At 48.0% G+C, this 18,100-nt stretch overlaps 1 protein-coding gene across 1 annotated transcript in view; it reads left to right on the forward strand.

Annotated features, from left to right (window-relative positions):
- DNAH6 (dynein axonemal heavy chain 6) overlaps positions 1–5,042 on the forward strand; it is a 2,460,712-nt gene extending 2,455,670 nt beyond the window's left edge. The window contains exon 77 of the mRNA XM_086961829.1: positions 4,790–5,042. Coding sequence (XP_086817955.1) covers positions 4,790–4,893 — 104 coding nt within the window. The 3' untranslated portion in view covers positions 4,894–5,042. The remainder of the gene's footprint in view (positions 1–4,789) is intronic.
- Positions 5,043–18,100: the final 13,058 nt, after the last annotated feature.

Here is an 18,100-nt window from a genome sequence, read left to right on the forward strand (position 1 = left end):
AAGCTCAAGTTTAAACCCTTGGAGATCTTCCTCAAGATGAGGTACAAAGAATGGCGAATTTGCTATAGTGACCCGCACATCAACCTTACTTCCCTTAGTCACATATAATTACAATTTCAACTCAATTTCGCACACAACGAACAATATAGAGTGCAGCTTTGGCGTTGGATGCACATCCACCTAGAGCATCAACTGGCACCTCCTGTCCAAATAGCAATCCAGGCCGTAGGTCACCTCAAAATAAGTAATATACCAGTGCACATCAAGATAGTCACTTTTATCCTCTGTGCAATTATAGCACTTTCTTGTTAGTCCATGTCCTTTGTCAGAAGCAACTTCCAAAAACCATAAGATGTAGAAAATTCAAGCTTTTATTTTTCAATTGATAGAGATCCACAGCCGACGCGCGTTTCGCCCCGTTCAGGCTTTCTCAAGGCTCTATTGTGTCGTATCACATATCATTTCCTTTATTAATGTCAGTTTATTTTTGTAAAAACTACTGGTATATCTTTGTCCGATTTATCTTAGCTTGCAAAGTTGTATCAATAACAGGTAGTTCTTTAATCTTTTCCAAGGACGAGGTGTAGTATGTCAATCTTCCAAACAATGATGCTTTTATGGAGCCATGATAAGTTGCATTTTAAAAATAAACGCAGCATAGGGGTAGTCTCCTCCTTCAGTTTCCCGGTTCTTCTCCTCAGCAAAGGTTCGTCTTGATTCCCAGAAGTGATCTAAAGTTCTGGGTTCTGGGTCCCCCCTTTTATGCACCAAAATCCTTTGTCTCTGAAGGCAGAGAGTGGCTGTGCCTAGTCCAAACTAGGTCTGTGCAGTCCTGGAGCACTTTGTTTACAGCACTCCTTCTCTTCCTTTGACAGTGTAGGCCAGGGAAATCAGACGACCACAGGAGGGGGATCCAGCATTGTGGAAGGCAGGCATAGCCTTATTTAGGTCCCAGGTGCTCCCCTCCCACCACTCTAAATACAGATGGGTCTATTCAGCCCTATGCTGACTCACCCTGTCTCCTGGAATCCCCCAGCCCCTGTCACTCACAACCCAGACAAGGAATACACAACCTAGCATAGGTAGGCTTGGACAGTTAGGCAAGAAAATACCTACTTTCCAAAAGTGGTATTTTCAAACACAGAATGTTAAATCTGTGGGACCGGACATCCTGCACTACCTGCTTTTTGCTACCTGTGCAGCATCTGAGGTACCCTCGAAGGTGTGCATTGGGGTTTGAGAAGCCCTAGACCCAAGTAGCATTTGCACCGAAGCCCAGCTCTCCACACTCCACGAGTGCCGCGTGGGGCCTGCGCCTGCATTTCAGCTCGACGCGTCTTCACTGTTGCTAACCCGTTGGCTAGTGAGCCCTCTGAAGACATATTTGTGAAACCACACTGTTTGCCTGGTTGCTCTGGGCTTGCTCCAACTTCCCTGCGAAGGAGAAGCTCCCCAGACCTTGCTGGTCTGAACTGAAGCCAATCTTCCCATCCTGCGTGGATTGCATTTGCCAAGGTTTGTTGGGTCCAATCCCGATACCGACACTGCCAACAGCTAGATCCGTCGTGGGACAGCTCGACTCCAGCTCCTGGTCATCGTCTACGCCTCCTGGTCCTCATGGCTGCAGAGACAAGCTTCACCTCTTCACCTGATTGCATGTCGACATCGCCTGGTTCCTTCCTGGTTCCTTCCTGGTCACTGGCTAGTGACCCAGACTCTGTACCCTCTGATTCAGGTTCTTCTCGACTCCGATCCACCCTTGGATCCACCCGGACACTTTTCTCCTGGTCGCCTGCAGCACTTTCTTGCAGCTCTCCATAGGAAACAGTGACGAAACCAAACACGAAAGAACACCTATGCACCCGGCTTCCCTGGGTGAGGTAACTCGAGTACTCCGGTGCTCCCGTGGGTATTAACTGTCCAAGCATCCTATTTAACAGGGTTTTCCCATAGTCCATCCGGAAGTGTCCAAAATCTACTACTTCGTAACTTTTACGTTCCCATTGAAACTCTATGGAAACCTGCTTGTATGTTTAGACACTGCACACGCCTCCCGTGGGCCTCCTACTTCCAATCCCTTGGTTGTTCAGTGTAGCCCCAGCGATTTCCTAGGCCCTAGGCCTACTCACCTTTCCTGAAGTGGCTCTTATACCACTTACTTAGTATATGGTTCGTGAGGCCCCTAGGGCAGAATTGTATTTGTGCAACTTATAGTATGCTTATTGAGTAACTTGTGCTGTATCTCGAACTCTGACCTCATAAAGAGTGCAGAGGGGTTGTGTTAGTAATAAATACATATATATTTGATATGTACCTTGTGTGGTGTCCTTTCATTTGGCATTCAAGGGATTATAATTGGTAAAACAATTGGCTTCACATGGTCTCTGAAGTATTAGCCTAAGACTGCTTTGTCCATGCTACCACTAGGATAGCTGGTCTATGAGGTTGACTTTACAACCATCACCATAAGGCTTGTTTGGACTGGTGCAGAGTGCCCACTAGAATAGTGGACATCATATACCAGGTCAACTTCTCACACCAGGGTCTCTAGACATGGCAGGAACAGCAGGGCATGTCCCTGGTGGTTCAACACCTGGCAGGTTCTCTGAACGCCAGTGCGGACAATCTCAGCCGTGGATACCTTACGGATCACTAGTGGCGTCTCAAGTCGGAGGTGGCACAAGTTCGCCTCCGAAGAGAATGCGCAATGTGAGCAGTACTGTGTGCTGGAGTTTCCATGGCAGCTATTGCTCGGCGACGCATTTCAGCGCAAGTGGAACTCAGGCCTGTTGTACGCCTTTCCGCCCATATCACTTCTGCCCAGGGTTCTGAAGAAGTTCAGGTGCGACCGGGCCCAAGTCACTTTTGTGGCACCGGATTGGGCAAGGAGAGTCTGGTATCCAGAGCTTCTGAGCATGAGTGTCGATCCTCTGATCAAACTGCCCCTTCGGGAGGATCTTCTGTCGCAGCAGCAGAGGAGGGTTCTCAACACAAACCTGTCAACTATTCGCCTCAATGCGTGGACATTGAGCGGCGAGAGTTGATGGCTTTTGACCTTCTTCCCATAGTCTGCAACGTTATTATGGCCGCCAGGCGGCCCTCAACTAAAACGGTATATGCCTGCAATTGGCAGAAATTTGTATTATACTGTACAGAAATTTCCACTGGCCCTCTTTCCGCTTCTCTTTCTACTGTCCTTTCATTCATTCTAACTCTTGCCCAGCAGGGCTCTGCTTTGGAAACTATCAATGGTTACCTCTCTGCTCTGTCTGCTTTTTTGCGGCTGCCAGCCCATCCTTCTCTCTTTAAATCTCCTATTATAAATAGATTTCTGAAAGGGCTGGGTCATTTATTTCCACCTACTCTCTTTCTTGTGCCACAATGGGACCTTAATTTGGTCCTTTCGAATATTTGCACAACTGTCCCCTCCAGCTGTTGACCATCAAAATAGCCTTCTTAGTGGCAATTACATCGGCCAGAAGGTTGAGTGAATTGCAGGCATTATCCAGCTCGCCTCCTTATCTCATGTCCTTTCCGGACAAGGTGGTGCTTTGCACCTGGGAATCATTTTTACCAAAGGTGGTGACCCTGTAGGAAAGTAGGATCTGCTTCTTATGGTTACCCTCAGTTTTTGCTTTTGGCTTTGACTAGTCTGGCTGGGATCCTGGTATTCAGGACTCCAACCTATCTGCTTTCTCCTTTAAATTGACATATATGTACTTCAGTACAACTCCAGATTGGATACTGGGGTACCCTTATCAGTCCCTCGTATATAGTACACATGTACCCAGGGCATAGGTACCCCACCGGCCTCCCATGGGCTGAAGCATGTATTATGCCACCCATGAGAGGCCATGCAAAATGGAACCTTAGATCTGCTTCTGCAGCCTGTGTAAGCTGGTGCTTGCACCACTTACGAGAGATATAGGTTTACTATATCTATATATATACATCAATACACTTAAAACCTTATAAGTCGCCCCTACATCAGGCCTTAACAATCCTGAAGGCAGGGTGCTGGATTTTACGTGAGAGGGTTCTCCTGCAGGAGCAGGGCCCCTCTGCAGCCTTCGGAGACCATTCTATATAGGCACTGTGACGTCATAACTGACGCTGCCGACGACGTCACGCAGAGCTGAATGGAGCCACCCGACATCGCGCGCAAATGGTATTGCTCAGCAAAACTTTCCGGTTCCAGCATGACGCCTGGGATATTCAAAGGTGAGGAATCTGCAGCAAGATAGTCTCTACCAGATAATGCTTACCCGAAGGTAAGTAACTTGTTCTTTAAACACCCTATGGCTAGGCTTGGATCCCAAAGCATGTTTGCACGCTATCGGATGCTGTATACCACCACTTAGTTCCATGGCATAGGTCTAGTGTTGCTATAAGTCAAGTGGCTGTAACACATTGAGGAAATAAATGGCACTGCCTTGACCCAGCCCCTTCAATGTATTTGTCCAGATGTAAGGATGTCGCGCTGGAATGTAATTTTGACCAAAATGTAAACTCAATTTCAGCAAGTTATTTTTGTAAAGGATAGGCCTTCCTGAATTGAGCCCAAAATCTACATGTCTTGAAAGATGGAATCTACTTATTTTCTAATTTCTTGGGCAATAAAAATACTAAATTAAATGGAACTGACTTCTCAATAGAGTGAAACTGTTCTGGAAAATGTCAACTTGTACAGAAAAAATACTATACAATAACTTGTTTTCTTTAGGATCTCATGACAATATACAAGGTATACAGAAAAATAACAGCTTCCCCCACTTTTTTGTCTTGCCAGGTCATTCTACAAACTTTGTTGTGACAGTTATGTTACCCTCGGACAGGCCTAATGACTATTGGATATCCAAGGGGTCTGCCTTACTTTGCCAACTGAGTGACTGACCACGAGGCCAAACTCGAAGTCTCGAGGAGAACAACAAAGAAAATAATACTGTATACCTTTGTATTGAATTCTCAATAATATATCGCCTTTGTAAAATATATTTAATTTGTCATCATGTCATCATTAATACACTATTATTTGCACTTTATTTCTCTCTTGTCGTCTTTAATGTGCCCTAAGCCAAAAAGATGATTTGGGTGGATACGCTCAGCAACCGCCGATTTGGACGTACGTTGTCTCTCCATATTAGTTTAGTGTGCATGCCTGGAAAGCATTGTAAGGGACATAGATCACTACATCATAGCACTTAAACATGTTTTGCAGTCTAGGTGATATACTTTGCTTTGCGCTCCACAAGATCTTTATCTTCAATATAATATGTCTGCACCTCACATATAAAAAGCTCCAGTAAATCCATGAGACGAGCTTCTAATCTGAAACATAAAAATTATTAATGATCCACAAAGGCTGGATTGACCCCTGAATAAAAATAGATCGCAGATGTCTTGTCTAATCATTAGTATATTTGTATACTTTTTAGTATATAATTTCATCAGTACATGTACTGTACAGAAAGTTATTGTATTATAATAAATAGTAGCAGCCTGCCCCAGCGTTGCCTGGGGCAGAAGGGGGCTGGGGGCAGCATTTTCGGATTGCGGCAGCGTTGCCCGGGGCAGAAGGGGGCTGGGGGCAACATTTCAAACTTGGGTGCACTCCCGCCACGCCCGCCCGACATTGCCCAGACCGGCTCCCGCCTCCCACCCGCCTCACCTTTGCCTTTGCCTTACCCCGCCCGCCCCGACATTGCCCAGACCGCCTCCCGCCCTCCTCCCACCTCCCGTCTCCCGGCCGCCTCCCGCCTCGCCTTTGCCTTACCTGAGCCGCCACTCTTCCCCTTGCTCCGGACTTCACCGCCACTCCTCGCTGCTCATCACCGCTCCTCCCCGCCTGTCGTCATCACGCACGTTGCAGACATCGCTAGGTCGCGGCCAGCGCTACGTCGCGGCCGGCGCTACTTTTAGGGGACTACTTTGTTTTTAAAGTTTAATTTTTTAATTTACGTTTTTTTTAATTTTATGCAGCCTATGTCCATCTACACACCCTGAGGATTACAACAATGTATTGGGTGTGTGGATTGACGCTGTGGTTCCCGAGTTTACCTTGCCAAAAGGTTTCTGTTCTCTCTTTATAATAGTAGTATAGATATAGATAAGAGATATGTTAGCTTTGTATATTTTACTTGTGTTAATTGACACAGTGCTTTTGTCTCAGAACTCGTGCTCCATGTGCACTTTTTGGACCTCTGTACTCATAAACAACAGCTACATTCTCATGTTTTGTCTAGGTGCTAGTGCCTGACCTAAGAAAATAACAAAGTGCATTGTTGTTTGACCTGGTCTGTGATGTGCAGACTGAATTCCAGGAAAAGAACAGAACACAAAAACACATGTAGGTTCTGTGTGAAAATACAATTTGGCAAAAAGGCAAGCGTGTTTATATAGTAATGTGTGGAAACGAAAATGCAGACTACAGCATGCACAATTAGGCTAATATTGGCTCAAGGCCGGTACGGCCGAAATGCGTTATTGGCGGTATGGTGGTATGCTGAATAAATAAGTTTGCGCACCAAATTGGGTCCACTCATTTGTTCTCCAAGGACGGAGCAGCAGGCGAGCGTTTTTTTATATATATATCCACGCTCCAACTTTCTGTCTGCTGGTCCTTTGCAGAACAACCAGGCATGGACCTCAGCAATATCGCAAGAAAACAAAGTCAATGTTCTGGACAAAGCATTTGATACCCTGTCTCCCGGTACTTTAACATCTAGGTTAAGGGAGGCAGGGGTAGCAGGACCGGCCTTGAGTCTCCTGAATTCCTTTCTTCATCAGCGAGAGCAGCGAGTGATGCTTGGGGATCACCTCTCCCCTGTTAAGTCGTTGCAATGTGGGGTGCCACAGGGGTCGGCATTGAGTCCGACCCTGTTTAACATCTACGTGGCCCCCCTTGCAAGACTGGTAAGATCTCAGGGGATGGAGGTAGTGTCGTATGCCGACGACACGCAGATCATGGTGTCTCTGACCCACTCCGTGAATGTCACCGCGTCCAACTTCAAGTCCTGTATGCAACTTGTTGCAGACTGGATGATTCTCAACTCATTGAAGTTGAACGGTGACAAAACGGAGGTCCTGGTCTTTGGCAAAGACCAGGAACTGTGGTCAGATGAGTGGTGGCCCTCATCTTTAGGCATCTGCCCCACTCCCACACTATCTGCCAGGAACCTAGGCGTCATCTTCGACACTCGGCTCTCTATGGAATTGCAGGTGAACAGAACGGTGGCCACCTGTTGGGGTGTCATTAGGATTCTGAAAAGAATCGCGTACTATCTTTCACCACAGGCACGAAAACAGGTTGTGATCGCCCTCGTTGGCTCAAGGCTGGATTATTGTAATTCACTCTACGCCGGGGCCAACAAGGGCCTTCTCCAACGCCTGCAGGTTGTGCAAAATGCCGCGGCGCGCTTCGTTCTGGCCTTGCCGTGGATGTCCTCTGCGACCTCGGCAAGGAAGAATCTCCATTGGCTGCCTATCCCATTCAGAGTCTCTTTTAAACTTCTCTGCTTGACATATAATGCCTTGAAGGCAGGCCCGACTGATGCCCTAGGCTCTTTGCTCTCTAGGTATGTTCCACTCAGATGCCTTCGCTCGTCAGAGCTTAATCAATTGGTAGTCCCTCGAGCTAGGACGGCACGATGGGGAAGCAAGGCTTTCTCCATTCTTGCACCTCAACTCTGGAACACTCTTCCTTTGGAGATCAAACAACAGCCCTCACTTGATCTTTTTAAGAAAGCTCTGAAAACTTGGTGTTTTACCAAAGCCTATCAGTGAGCTCCTGTCTCTGTCTGCCCGCAGCTAAGTTTGAGTTAGGCGCCTTGACGCCCACTGGGCATAGTAGCGCGTTTATAAATTTTATTTCATTCATTCATAGTTTATTCGAAAGTAAACCACAGATTTAATCAGGCATAGTGCCTGCCATGACGTGTTTCGCTCGCCACACGCAAACTTGGAAACTCCTTTCAAGAGAAGGACTGCCTCATCTGTTGTCATAAGGTGAGGAAGTGTCCATTCGAGTAAAACAACACCAATGCTGCCCGTGCCAGGAATGGAGGAAGCGGTACAAAAGGGGGTAGTGATGGACGGAGCATCTGAACCAATCAAACACTCACACCCAGTCAACAGATCTGGGTGTAATCCATCACCGTTCTTTAGCCCACTCTGCCACCCCAGTTCAGACATGGCCATATGCAAATCAGTCTGAACCTGTGCCTCATGGGAACAGTCTAGCCCGAACTGCCAAGCCATGCCTTCCCTGGACCGTAAACAAGCTTCCCAGGACCGGTTTCTAGCATTACAGCCGTCTTCAGCCAGGCTTGCTTGAATCCAGTGGCAAAGTGAGCAAGGGACTCACGTCTGAGCATACCCTGCCAACTTATGGCGAACAAAGCGGTACAAAAGGGGGTGGTGATGGACGGAGCATCTGAACCAATCAAACACTCACACCCAGTCAACAGATCTGGGTTTAATCCATCACCGTCCTTTACCCGACTCTGCCACCCCAGTCCAGACATGGCCAAATGCAAATCAGTCTGACCCTGTGCCTCATGGGAACAGTCCTGCCCGAACTGCCAAGCCATGCCTTCCCTGGACGGACACAAGCTTCCTAGGACCGGTTTCTGGCATTACAGCCGTCTTCAGCCAGGCTTGCTTGAATCCAGTGGCAAAGTGAGCAAGGGACTCACGTCTGAGCATACCCTGCCAACTTATGGCAAACAAAGCGGTACAAAAGGGGGTGGTGATGGACGGAAGGAAGGGCATAGAAGTGTTCAGTACATAAGCACATTTAATAACAATGCAGAGTTTATTGAAAACAAACTTGTGTTAATTGCAAAGACAAGCACTCCGCTATAATTAATGCTCTACTTGAGAGTAATTCCCACATGTTTAAAAAATGGAACTACATATCCCAGCATGCCTAGCACTGGACTTAAGGCATGGCGAAACCAAAGCAGGCGATAAATCATTACCAACTGAAGAAGACGGATGTTGAAACGCATTGTGGTATTTTAAGAGTAACTGCATGCTGTGAGACAAATAAAGAACTGACTATCTACACTTCTGGGAGTGCAACGTATTCTCCTTGTTGATATATATTTATATTTCACCAAAGAGTTATGTGACTCACTCCAGGAGTCATTTGAAAAATCATCTCAATTGAGTGGCCTCTGTTGCCACACAGCACACCAATGCGTTTCGGCTATAGAGTCCTGTTCACGGTTAGGTGAGACTATTTTCAGTTTCTCTATATATACAGAAATCCCACCTTTGCTCATAATGAAGAATTGTGGGATATGGAGTTTAACAATATTAAAACAGTGATGAAGATAAAAATAAAAAGATGATATATACGTTTCATACAGCAGCATTACATATGTCTAGTTGTATATTATTTTCTCTTTCCTCAAGCTTTTTGTGCGTTGGTTATGTTATTTTCCCTTTTGCAAACCCAATCCCCAGGTTTTAATGCTTTTTGCTAGGAGGTGATGTGTATCGCTTTGCTCTTTAATTGTTCTGTTTATTGCTTACATAGAGGACTTTCTTCCTCATTATTACGCTGTATGCCAATCGTGTGTAGGCAGCCCTCCTATTCCCTTCATGACTATAGTATCCTGCTCCTGCTGGAATATAGAGTGTTCCAATTGGTGGGCCTGCATCCTTGGTTTGCTGGGCTCAGTGCCCTTTGTCCTTTCACACAGTTCTCACCAATTATTTGGGTTTGTCTTGGGTTGAAGCCCAATAGTTTACTGTCCAATGCACATCCATGACAAACAATTGTTAATTACATGTGGCAATTCATTGTGATTTTCTTAGTTGTCTGATGGGTTCATCTTGTATCATTCCTTCTCAGTTCACAAATAGACAGAGTTCTTTTTCCCCTTTCAAACCATGGGGATGCTTAGTCCTGAACCTGATGATGAGACGGGATTCAAATTGTCTCATGTTTAGCGTCCTGTCCCACTCTTTCACTACTCGGTACACTTGTTATTCTTTAGAAGCTCATCTGTTGCCAGTTGTATCCAGAGTGTTTTTCCAAATGTTTGGTCATGGCATAGTTCTTGTCCTTATTTTGTGCTGCTCGAATATGTTCAAGCATTCTCTTTATTATGGTTTAAATCTTTTATTAATTTTTAAGCAAGAGGAGAAACAAGGCCCCCAGCTCCGTGGAATCAATGCAATATAGACAAGAAGTGTCGCAAATAGTAGCATTAGCAAAGTAAAATGAGTGGAGCGAGTCTGTGGGAATAAACAATAAAAGGAAAAGGGAAAAATCAAAATGAACAACTTGAATCCAACATTAACACCCCCCACCCCACTCCTTCTCGTCCACCAGAAAAAGGGAAAAAGAGTAATCTGGGAATCAACGTGGTCGCGTGTGATGTTGTGAGGAATCATTATGTGGGAGTTGTGTGTCTGAAAGGCGGAGAAGTCAGAGGTATCGGGGGCATGTCAGTTCTTGGAACTGAGAAACAAGTAGGGTCAAGAAGGGCTGCCACATCTCAGGGAAGTCAGACCCCTTGCCAGCTAACATGAGGGTTAGTTTCTCCATACCTAACACCAGCCAGAGTCGCTGTAGCTATACGGAAAGCATTGGGAGCTGGGTGGTGCGCCAATGTACCAGGATGTTCTGTGTGGCCGCGCCTAATGCGATGGCAATCAATCGGCCCCTCTGGGACTTTGACGGATATCTTATGGAATTGGGTAAACCCGGAGAATGTATGTAGGAAATCTCGGAAGCTGTATCTCAAGGTGGGTGTCTATTTCCTCGAGCACCTGACACCAGTATGATTGAATACGGTCACAGCCCCAGAGGAGATGCACCAGAGTGCCCACCTCCCTGCAACCCCTCCAACAGAGGGCACTTGTCATGAATCAAATTGGTGTAGGCATTCCGGCGTATAATACCAATATGTGGCTATCTTAGTCAGTGTCTCAGTAAATCCCATGTGGTATGCTGAGTGCTGAGCCCTATGAAATATATGCCTTCCCATTCCTTGTGGCTAAGTGTCCTTCCTAGGTCTCGTTCCCAATGTGCTCAACCGGCATTGTATGTAGGCGTAGTGGCCGTTAGTAACAGTTTGAATAGATCGGAAATTACTTTTTTATCGGATGTGCGGGTTATGAGCCATTTCTCGTAAGGAGTCAGACGGCACTTAGCCTCAGGCTTGATGTGTGGGCGAAGTACCCAGTGTCGGAGCTGTAGGAAGGGCAGTCGTTCCGATTCAGGCAACCCGTAATCCGGCTTAAGATGTGGGAATGGAATAATCTCATCCAAGTCAAGAGGTGACCAAGGGACGGACATGGGGTGGAGCGTCAGGCGGGAAAGGCCTTAGTTACTATGCAAGGTTGGAATTCTGGATTATCAAACAGTGGTGTGAGGGGGAGGGATAGGTAGTCAAATTATGGGCAGTGTTAGTGCAATCCCAGGACTCCATAATCGTGCTTGTAATGTATGATGAAGAGAGATTGGGTGGTCTATGTGATTTACGGAGGAAGGAAATGCCCTGTAGAGGCATGGCCGCCACTGCCTGGTCCTGGAACAACCAATGTTTCTCTGATTCTAGACGGTGTCATTCCACCAAATATTGAATCTGTGCGGCATAAAAATAGAGCTGGAGATCAGAACCCCTACACCTCCCTTCCCCGGCGGAAGAATTGCTATTGCATGTTTAAACCGGGGCTTGCAGCCTTGCCAAATAAAATGTGCTAGGTCTGATTGGGTCTGTTGAATCCAGCCTGAGGGAGGGCGAAGGGGGATGGTCTGAAAAAGATACAGTATCTGGGCAAGGATGGTCATCTTGGTAGCCACTATCTACCTTTCCAGGATAGAGTATAGTGTCTGCCCTGGCCTCGCTCCTTACGTATGTTCGCGCGGAGTATTGAGTAGTTGGTTTCAGCCGTAGCCTGTATGGAGGGGGCTAGTTGAATTTCCAGGTACGGAATCACGGAGGTTGACCATTGTATGGGGTGTTCTTCTTGTAGATAAGCTAAAGTGTGCAGGGAGAAGGAGATGTTAAGTGCGATCGACTTATCCATGTTAATCTTAAATCCTGACGCCTGCACGAAGCAATGCATTTCAATGAAGAGGGATCGCAGCGCAGGGATTGGGCTGGAGAGGGAAAGCAAGATGTCATCTGCGTACAAACTTATAGTGTGTACGTCTCCTCCAAACTTGATCTCAGAAATGAGAGGATGGCATCTAATCCGTAGTGCTAAGGGCTCCATATAAAGTGTGAATAAAAGGGGTGAAAGAGGGCACCCCTTCCTATGGGAAAATGAGAGGACGTATGGTTAACTCGAACCGTTGAGCGGTAGCAATTGAGGATCCGAGTGCGCAGTTTCTCACTGAAACCAACGTGCATCAGGACCTGCTCCAAGTAGGGCCAGTGTACCCTGTCGAAGGCCTTCCCCGCATCAATGGCCAGCAAGATGTATTTTCCCTGAGTGTGAGACCCCTTTTCGATTAGGTGCAGGACCCTTTTGGTGTTATCACTCGTTTGTCTCTGCGGTATAAAGCCTGCCTGATCTGGCTCAATTAGTTGGGACATGTAGGGTGCTAGACGGGTCACCAAGAGGCTAGTATTGAGTTTAATATCTATGTTTAGTAGGGAGATCGGTGTATATGCGCCACAGGATGTTTTGTCTTTCCCGGGTTTCGGGATAACCACTATAGACGCTTCAAGCATCCCATCCGGGATAGCTCCGGCCTGTGCAAAGGTGTTAAACAAACCCGTCAGGAGGGGGGGCCACCTGGCTGCAGAATGTTTTATAAAAGGCTGCAGAGTAGCCATCTGGCCCGGGTGATTTGCCCAATTTGAGGCGGGAGATCGCTGCTATGACTTCTGTCCCAATGTCCCTATCCAAATAGTCGGCCTGCGTCTGGGTGAGGGAAGGTATTTGTGCTACCGCCAGGTATTCGGCGCTATGGTGGGCATCCAGGAGGTCACCCGAATAGAGCTCCGCGTAGAAGTCTCGAAAGACTTCTGCTATTGCAGCATCTTCGGTGGCGAGTTTTCCCCCCAGAAGAGCGGATGGCCTGAACACCCTGCCTGGCTTCCCGTAGTTTGTGGGCTAGGAGGCGATTGCACCTGTCATCACCCGTGTAGTAGGAGTGGCGGAGACGGAGGGCCGCATATTCGGCCCTGTCCTGGTCCAATGCTGCAACTTGCTTCCGCTCTATACACAATTGGGGCCAGGCCCGGGAAGCGCCGGTCCGCTGGTGCATCTGCTCCAGTTCCGCAACCCGCTGGGAGAGTTCGGCCCGTTTATGACAACGTTCAAGGTTATTGGCCATGGATATGGCTATAAATTCCCCCCATATAACTGCCTTTAGTGCCGCCCACTGAGTCGCTAAAGAGGTATCAGAGTTTGCATTAAGGGCAAGATAATTTGTGATGGCTTTTTGGATCTGCTCAACTATAGACGCTTGATGGAGCAAAGTATCACTTAAGCTGCAGTGTCTAATAGACTGCGGTGTTGGCGGGAACTTAAAGGTGGCAATGACCGGAGAGTGGTCTGAGAGAGAGGACGTCAAGATCTCAGTGTCAGTCTCAAGTGCATGTAGTGGGGAAGAACTAAGGAGATAGTCCAACCTAGCGTACGTTTTGTGCGCTCCTGAATAAAAGGTGTAGGCTCGACTGCGGGGGTGGAAGTAGCGCCAAAGATCAATGAAGCCCAGGTCTTGAAGATGGGCTTGTCCAGCAGGCGAGAGAGCGCCAGTCTGGCCTGTCTTCTGCCAGGAACTGTCACTAATGTTATCGAAGACAAGATTCAGGTCACCCCCCAGTAGTAGGCGTTGTTCTGTAGTAGCTGTCGCCTCAGTGAGTGCGTCATGAAAGTCCTTGTCTTGCCCATCGTTGGGTTCCTACCAGGAGCTGATAAGAGAGCAATCGGCCTCTGATCTCAGCTTCCTTCTGTAGCACTCTACCCTGAAAGGATCGGGAGACCAATATGGCAACCCAAGCTGACTTGGTGGGATTAGAGGAGAACATCTGTGTAGGGAAAGCGCTGGATTTCATTCTTTGGTGATCCTTGGGGAGGAGATGGGTCTCCTGTAGGAGGCATAAATTGGCTTTGGAATGCTCCAAATAGTGAAGGACGGCTCTGCGCTTGACCGGGTTATTCAAACCTTGCACGTTTTGGGTAAGGATTTTGAGAGAGTTGTGTGGCATCTAGATTTGGGAGAGGATGAATGCTATGGCGTAGGTCATATTTCGTAGCGGGTGAGGAGGTGCAAGGGTAGGAGTACCATAGTCCGGTTTTGAACAACATCCACGGCGCAGTGGAGGGGGGGTGGACGAGGGGACTCAAACCCGAGAAATTCAAAAACCCTCCAAAAACAAAATACCAAAATAAAACAAGTACGGTAACGTTTAGAGCAAATAAAGTCAGAAAAAATAGTCTGTCATCCCGGGATGACCAGCAGATCAACAAAGTGGGATCCATAGTGTGACCAAACAGGGAGTCTCAGCCCCACCCGCCGCACACCCAGGATTAAAGGGAGGACATTCAGAAAAATCAATGACCCCTGTCGATTCACTTGACGCCAGAGCCCGCTCCAGCCAGAGCATCTGAAGCAGAGGTGAGTGCTGCCTGTTGACTTCTGGCTATTTCAGTCTTGCTTGGTTTCCGGACGCGCCTCCGCCAGCCCTGTTGCTGCCACCCCAACGGGAAGATCTCAGGCCCCGAGCTGATGCTACGTTGGTCATCTTCATCACTTGGTACAGCAAGGCCCAAAAGGCGGCAGGAGTCTATGAGTGATCGAAGATGGTGGAGGATGGCCTCCTTGGTTCTGAAGTCCTGAACACACACAAGAATGTCTGCTGGGGGAGCATTAGTGGATCGGGGTGATACGACTCTGTGTATCCAGTCCAGGATGATCTCCGCTTCGTGGGAGGCCCCTAGGATATGGTGGAATAGGCCCTTGCAAATGCAAACAGGTCTCTAGTGTCCTCTGTTGCCTTTACTCCCCAGATCCGGATGTTGTGTCTGCAAGACCTGTTTTCCAAATCTTCCAGATGGGTTTGGATGTCAACATGTTGGTCTTGTAGTCCAATCACCTCCTGCTGAAGCATTGTTGACTTGGTCACTGCGGTGTCGCTCTTCTCCCCCAGGGCGGCCACCCGCTCTTCAACGCTGTCCACATCTCTACGGATCTCCTTGATCTCAGCTGTGAGATAGTTTTTCACTGATTGTAGGTCTCCCCTGAGAGTCAGGAATAGCGAATCCAAGAACGCCTTTGTGATAGGCTCATCACCAGGGCCAGCAGACTGCACCCGGGTCGCGACATCAGTAGCCACAGATGTCATGTTGGGGATAGATTGTGAGCAACCAAAAATGTCTTTCAGGGGCTTCACCTTCTTCGTCCTGGAAGAGGACATGCTCAACCGGCACCCCTGAGTGAGTTGTTGTGGGGGATGTGGGCACTAGAGAGACCGCATCCGGTCAAAGGGGTACTGGCACGTCAGTCCACTGCGGGCACCAGGCGAACAGAGCGCGCCCCGTGTCGTTGCTGTGAGCCAACGTGGAGCTCCGCTGCTGACCACTATAATGGTGTAGATGAGGCGAAGGCAGGTGGGCACGCCCAATCCCCGTGCAGAGGAACCAGGTAGTCTTGCCGAGTCCGGGCACCTCGTGGGGGCCGTCGCTTACGTGTATTGCAGCTGTACAGTAGTGTGGAATGAAGGGCCAAGGTGTCCACCGCTAGGCCGGGTCTCCAGACAGCAGCACACCAGGCCAGAATTTTAAGCAGGCCACAGCCCTCCTGCGCCCCCTCCGGTGCTCAAAATGCACGGCTCTCCACCACAGCGCGCCCGATGGTAGCCGGCATGCAGAGGTGATCCCTCCACAAGGCATGTGGTATTTCTCCCAATGCGGCTACAGAATGAGCACTCTTACCGGACGTCCGCAGGCTTAAGAGTCCCCTGGAGGTGGGCCCACCTTCAAACGTGTTGTCGGGTCCAGGCGTTTATCGAGAGCCGGGCCGGCAGAATGCTCAATAGTGGGGGCAAGGCCAAGAGCAGCCTCCAACCCCCAGGCCCGGTGATAAGGCGCTGGACGGTCCGTCCATCTTCCAGGAGGTCCAAGGGCCCGCCGAGCCCGTCACCTCCACGCCCCAGACGGATGCTCCCAAAATCGAGACCGGGGATCCTCAAGGCCTTGTGTGCTGCTAGGCCTTTTGGTGTGTGGGCCTCCGGCGTGTCCGGACACATGGATGGCTTGCTCAGGCCCCTGTGTGCTGTCCAGTTAAGGCGAGAGGTAGTTAGATCCGCCCCCACGGGCTCCGGTCACTCCTGCGGGCAGCGCGATCAGCAGGGTCATGAATGCGTTCAGGGCTCGGCTCCGGAGCCCTGCGAGGCGAGTCAAGGCTGGCAGTCACAGGCGAGCAGGCGTAGTGCTGGCCAGCCCGCGGGTATCCAAGTTGTCCGTAAGGGGGCTGGGCGCAAAGCTGCTGGCCTCGGTGGTCCGAGGTCTGGACCACTTCGTTGTTGAAGCTGCCTCCGAACGTGGGCGAGTGGAAACCAGGTCGTCTCCCTCGCGGTCCCCACAAGGCGGCTGCGTGCGGCATCAGTGCTGGGATCTCAGGGCAGCCGTGGGCAGAATCCCATCAGGGAGGCACTCCGGAGGCGCCCGAGCTATTTTCAGGCCCTGCGAGGACCTGTATGTGCTAAAACATGCAGACGGCGGGCAGGAGCTCTGAGCAATGCGTCCTACCTCGCCGCCATCTTGGCCACACCCCGCATTCTCTTTTTTAAAGGCAGATGGTGCTGCCAATGTATTTTAATCCTTATTTACATTCAATCATGTAAATAAGGTCGTTTCACATGTTATATTCTCTCATTGATGGTGAATGGGTTCCCTTTAAAATCAGCGATCTCTTGAGTGTTTTTCCTCTCTGGGGTGCTTTGCACTTATCACATCGCATGAATTATATTTGCTGTTTTGTCAACCATGATTTCGATTTGGTGTTCTCCAAATGGCTTCACACTAGTTGAAATTTGAGGGAGGGAGCTTTTCGATACGTTATGTTAGGTCTGTTTCGCAGCAGGTTCGCAATATTAGGTTCTTTCTTCAGTATGTTCCAATATTTACTTAGTACACAAGTGATCTGTTGATTTTCCTTGCTGAAGTGTAGTATCATTCTGACTGTGGGATCTTCTTTGTCTGGGATTTGACCTGACTTTTTGTTTATCAATGTTTGTGCACGAGTCTTGTATTCCGCCCATTTCTTTCCTTCTTTGATATCCGTTAGTTTATATCCTCTTTGTTGTAATTTCGATTCTGTTTCTTTCATTTTGATTTCCAATTCCTTTTTGTTAAAACAGTTTTGTTTCATCCTAATAAACTCTCCATAGGGGATGCTTTGCTTTAAAGAGTTTGGGTGAAAGCTATATCCTTGCAGTACACTGTTGGTGGATGTTGATTTGCGAAATACAGTTGTGACAAGGATGGACATTTATAAATTCATACGGAAACTGAAGTTAGCAAAATTCTTTGCAAAAACGAATAATGGGAAATCTACAATGAATGTCAACTGCACCAAACCATGTACTGATTTAGTAATAGAACAAATATCAGATGTAAAAACAGTATGCAATCAGATGTACAATCTGGAAGATGAAGACATGTCGGAAACCCAAATAATGGAAGAACTGGGGATCGAAACCAACAGGCATAAACAGACCGACTTTAAACCCAAATCAAAATATTGTCCAAAACAAAATCCAGGCAATAAGATTCATACCTACCATGACTTGGTGATCTCAGACCTACAGAAACTAACAAATACCACATAGAAGAACAAAAGAGAGAATGTAAGCCAAGAAGAACGGAAATCACTGCGTGATAAGGTGAAAAATTACAAGATCAAAATAAAATCCACAGACAAAGGGGTAAATATAGTAATCATGGAGAAAACACTGTACATGAAGGAGGCTATGAGAAAACGTAGGGGACGATTTACAAGCCGCTATCTGAAAGTGACAATTAGTTATAGATTCCTTACCTTAGAATTCCCCCCAGGCCTCTGACTGGAATTTTTCGTCAGCGATACTCCTGCACGTCGAAAGGTGGTGTTGGTCGGCTCCGCGTT

This window comes from Lissotriton vulgaris, chromosome 3_1 (genome assembly GCF_964263255.1).
Source record: "Lissotriton vulgaris chromosome 3_1, aLisVul1.2, whole genome shotgun sequence".
NCBI lineage: Eukaryota > Metazoa > Chordata > Amphibia > Caudata > Salamandridae > Lissotriton > Lissotriton vulgaris.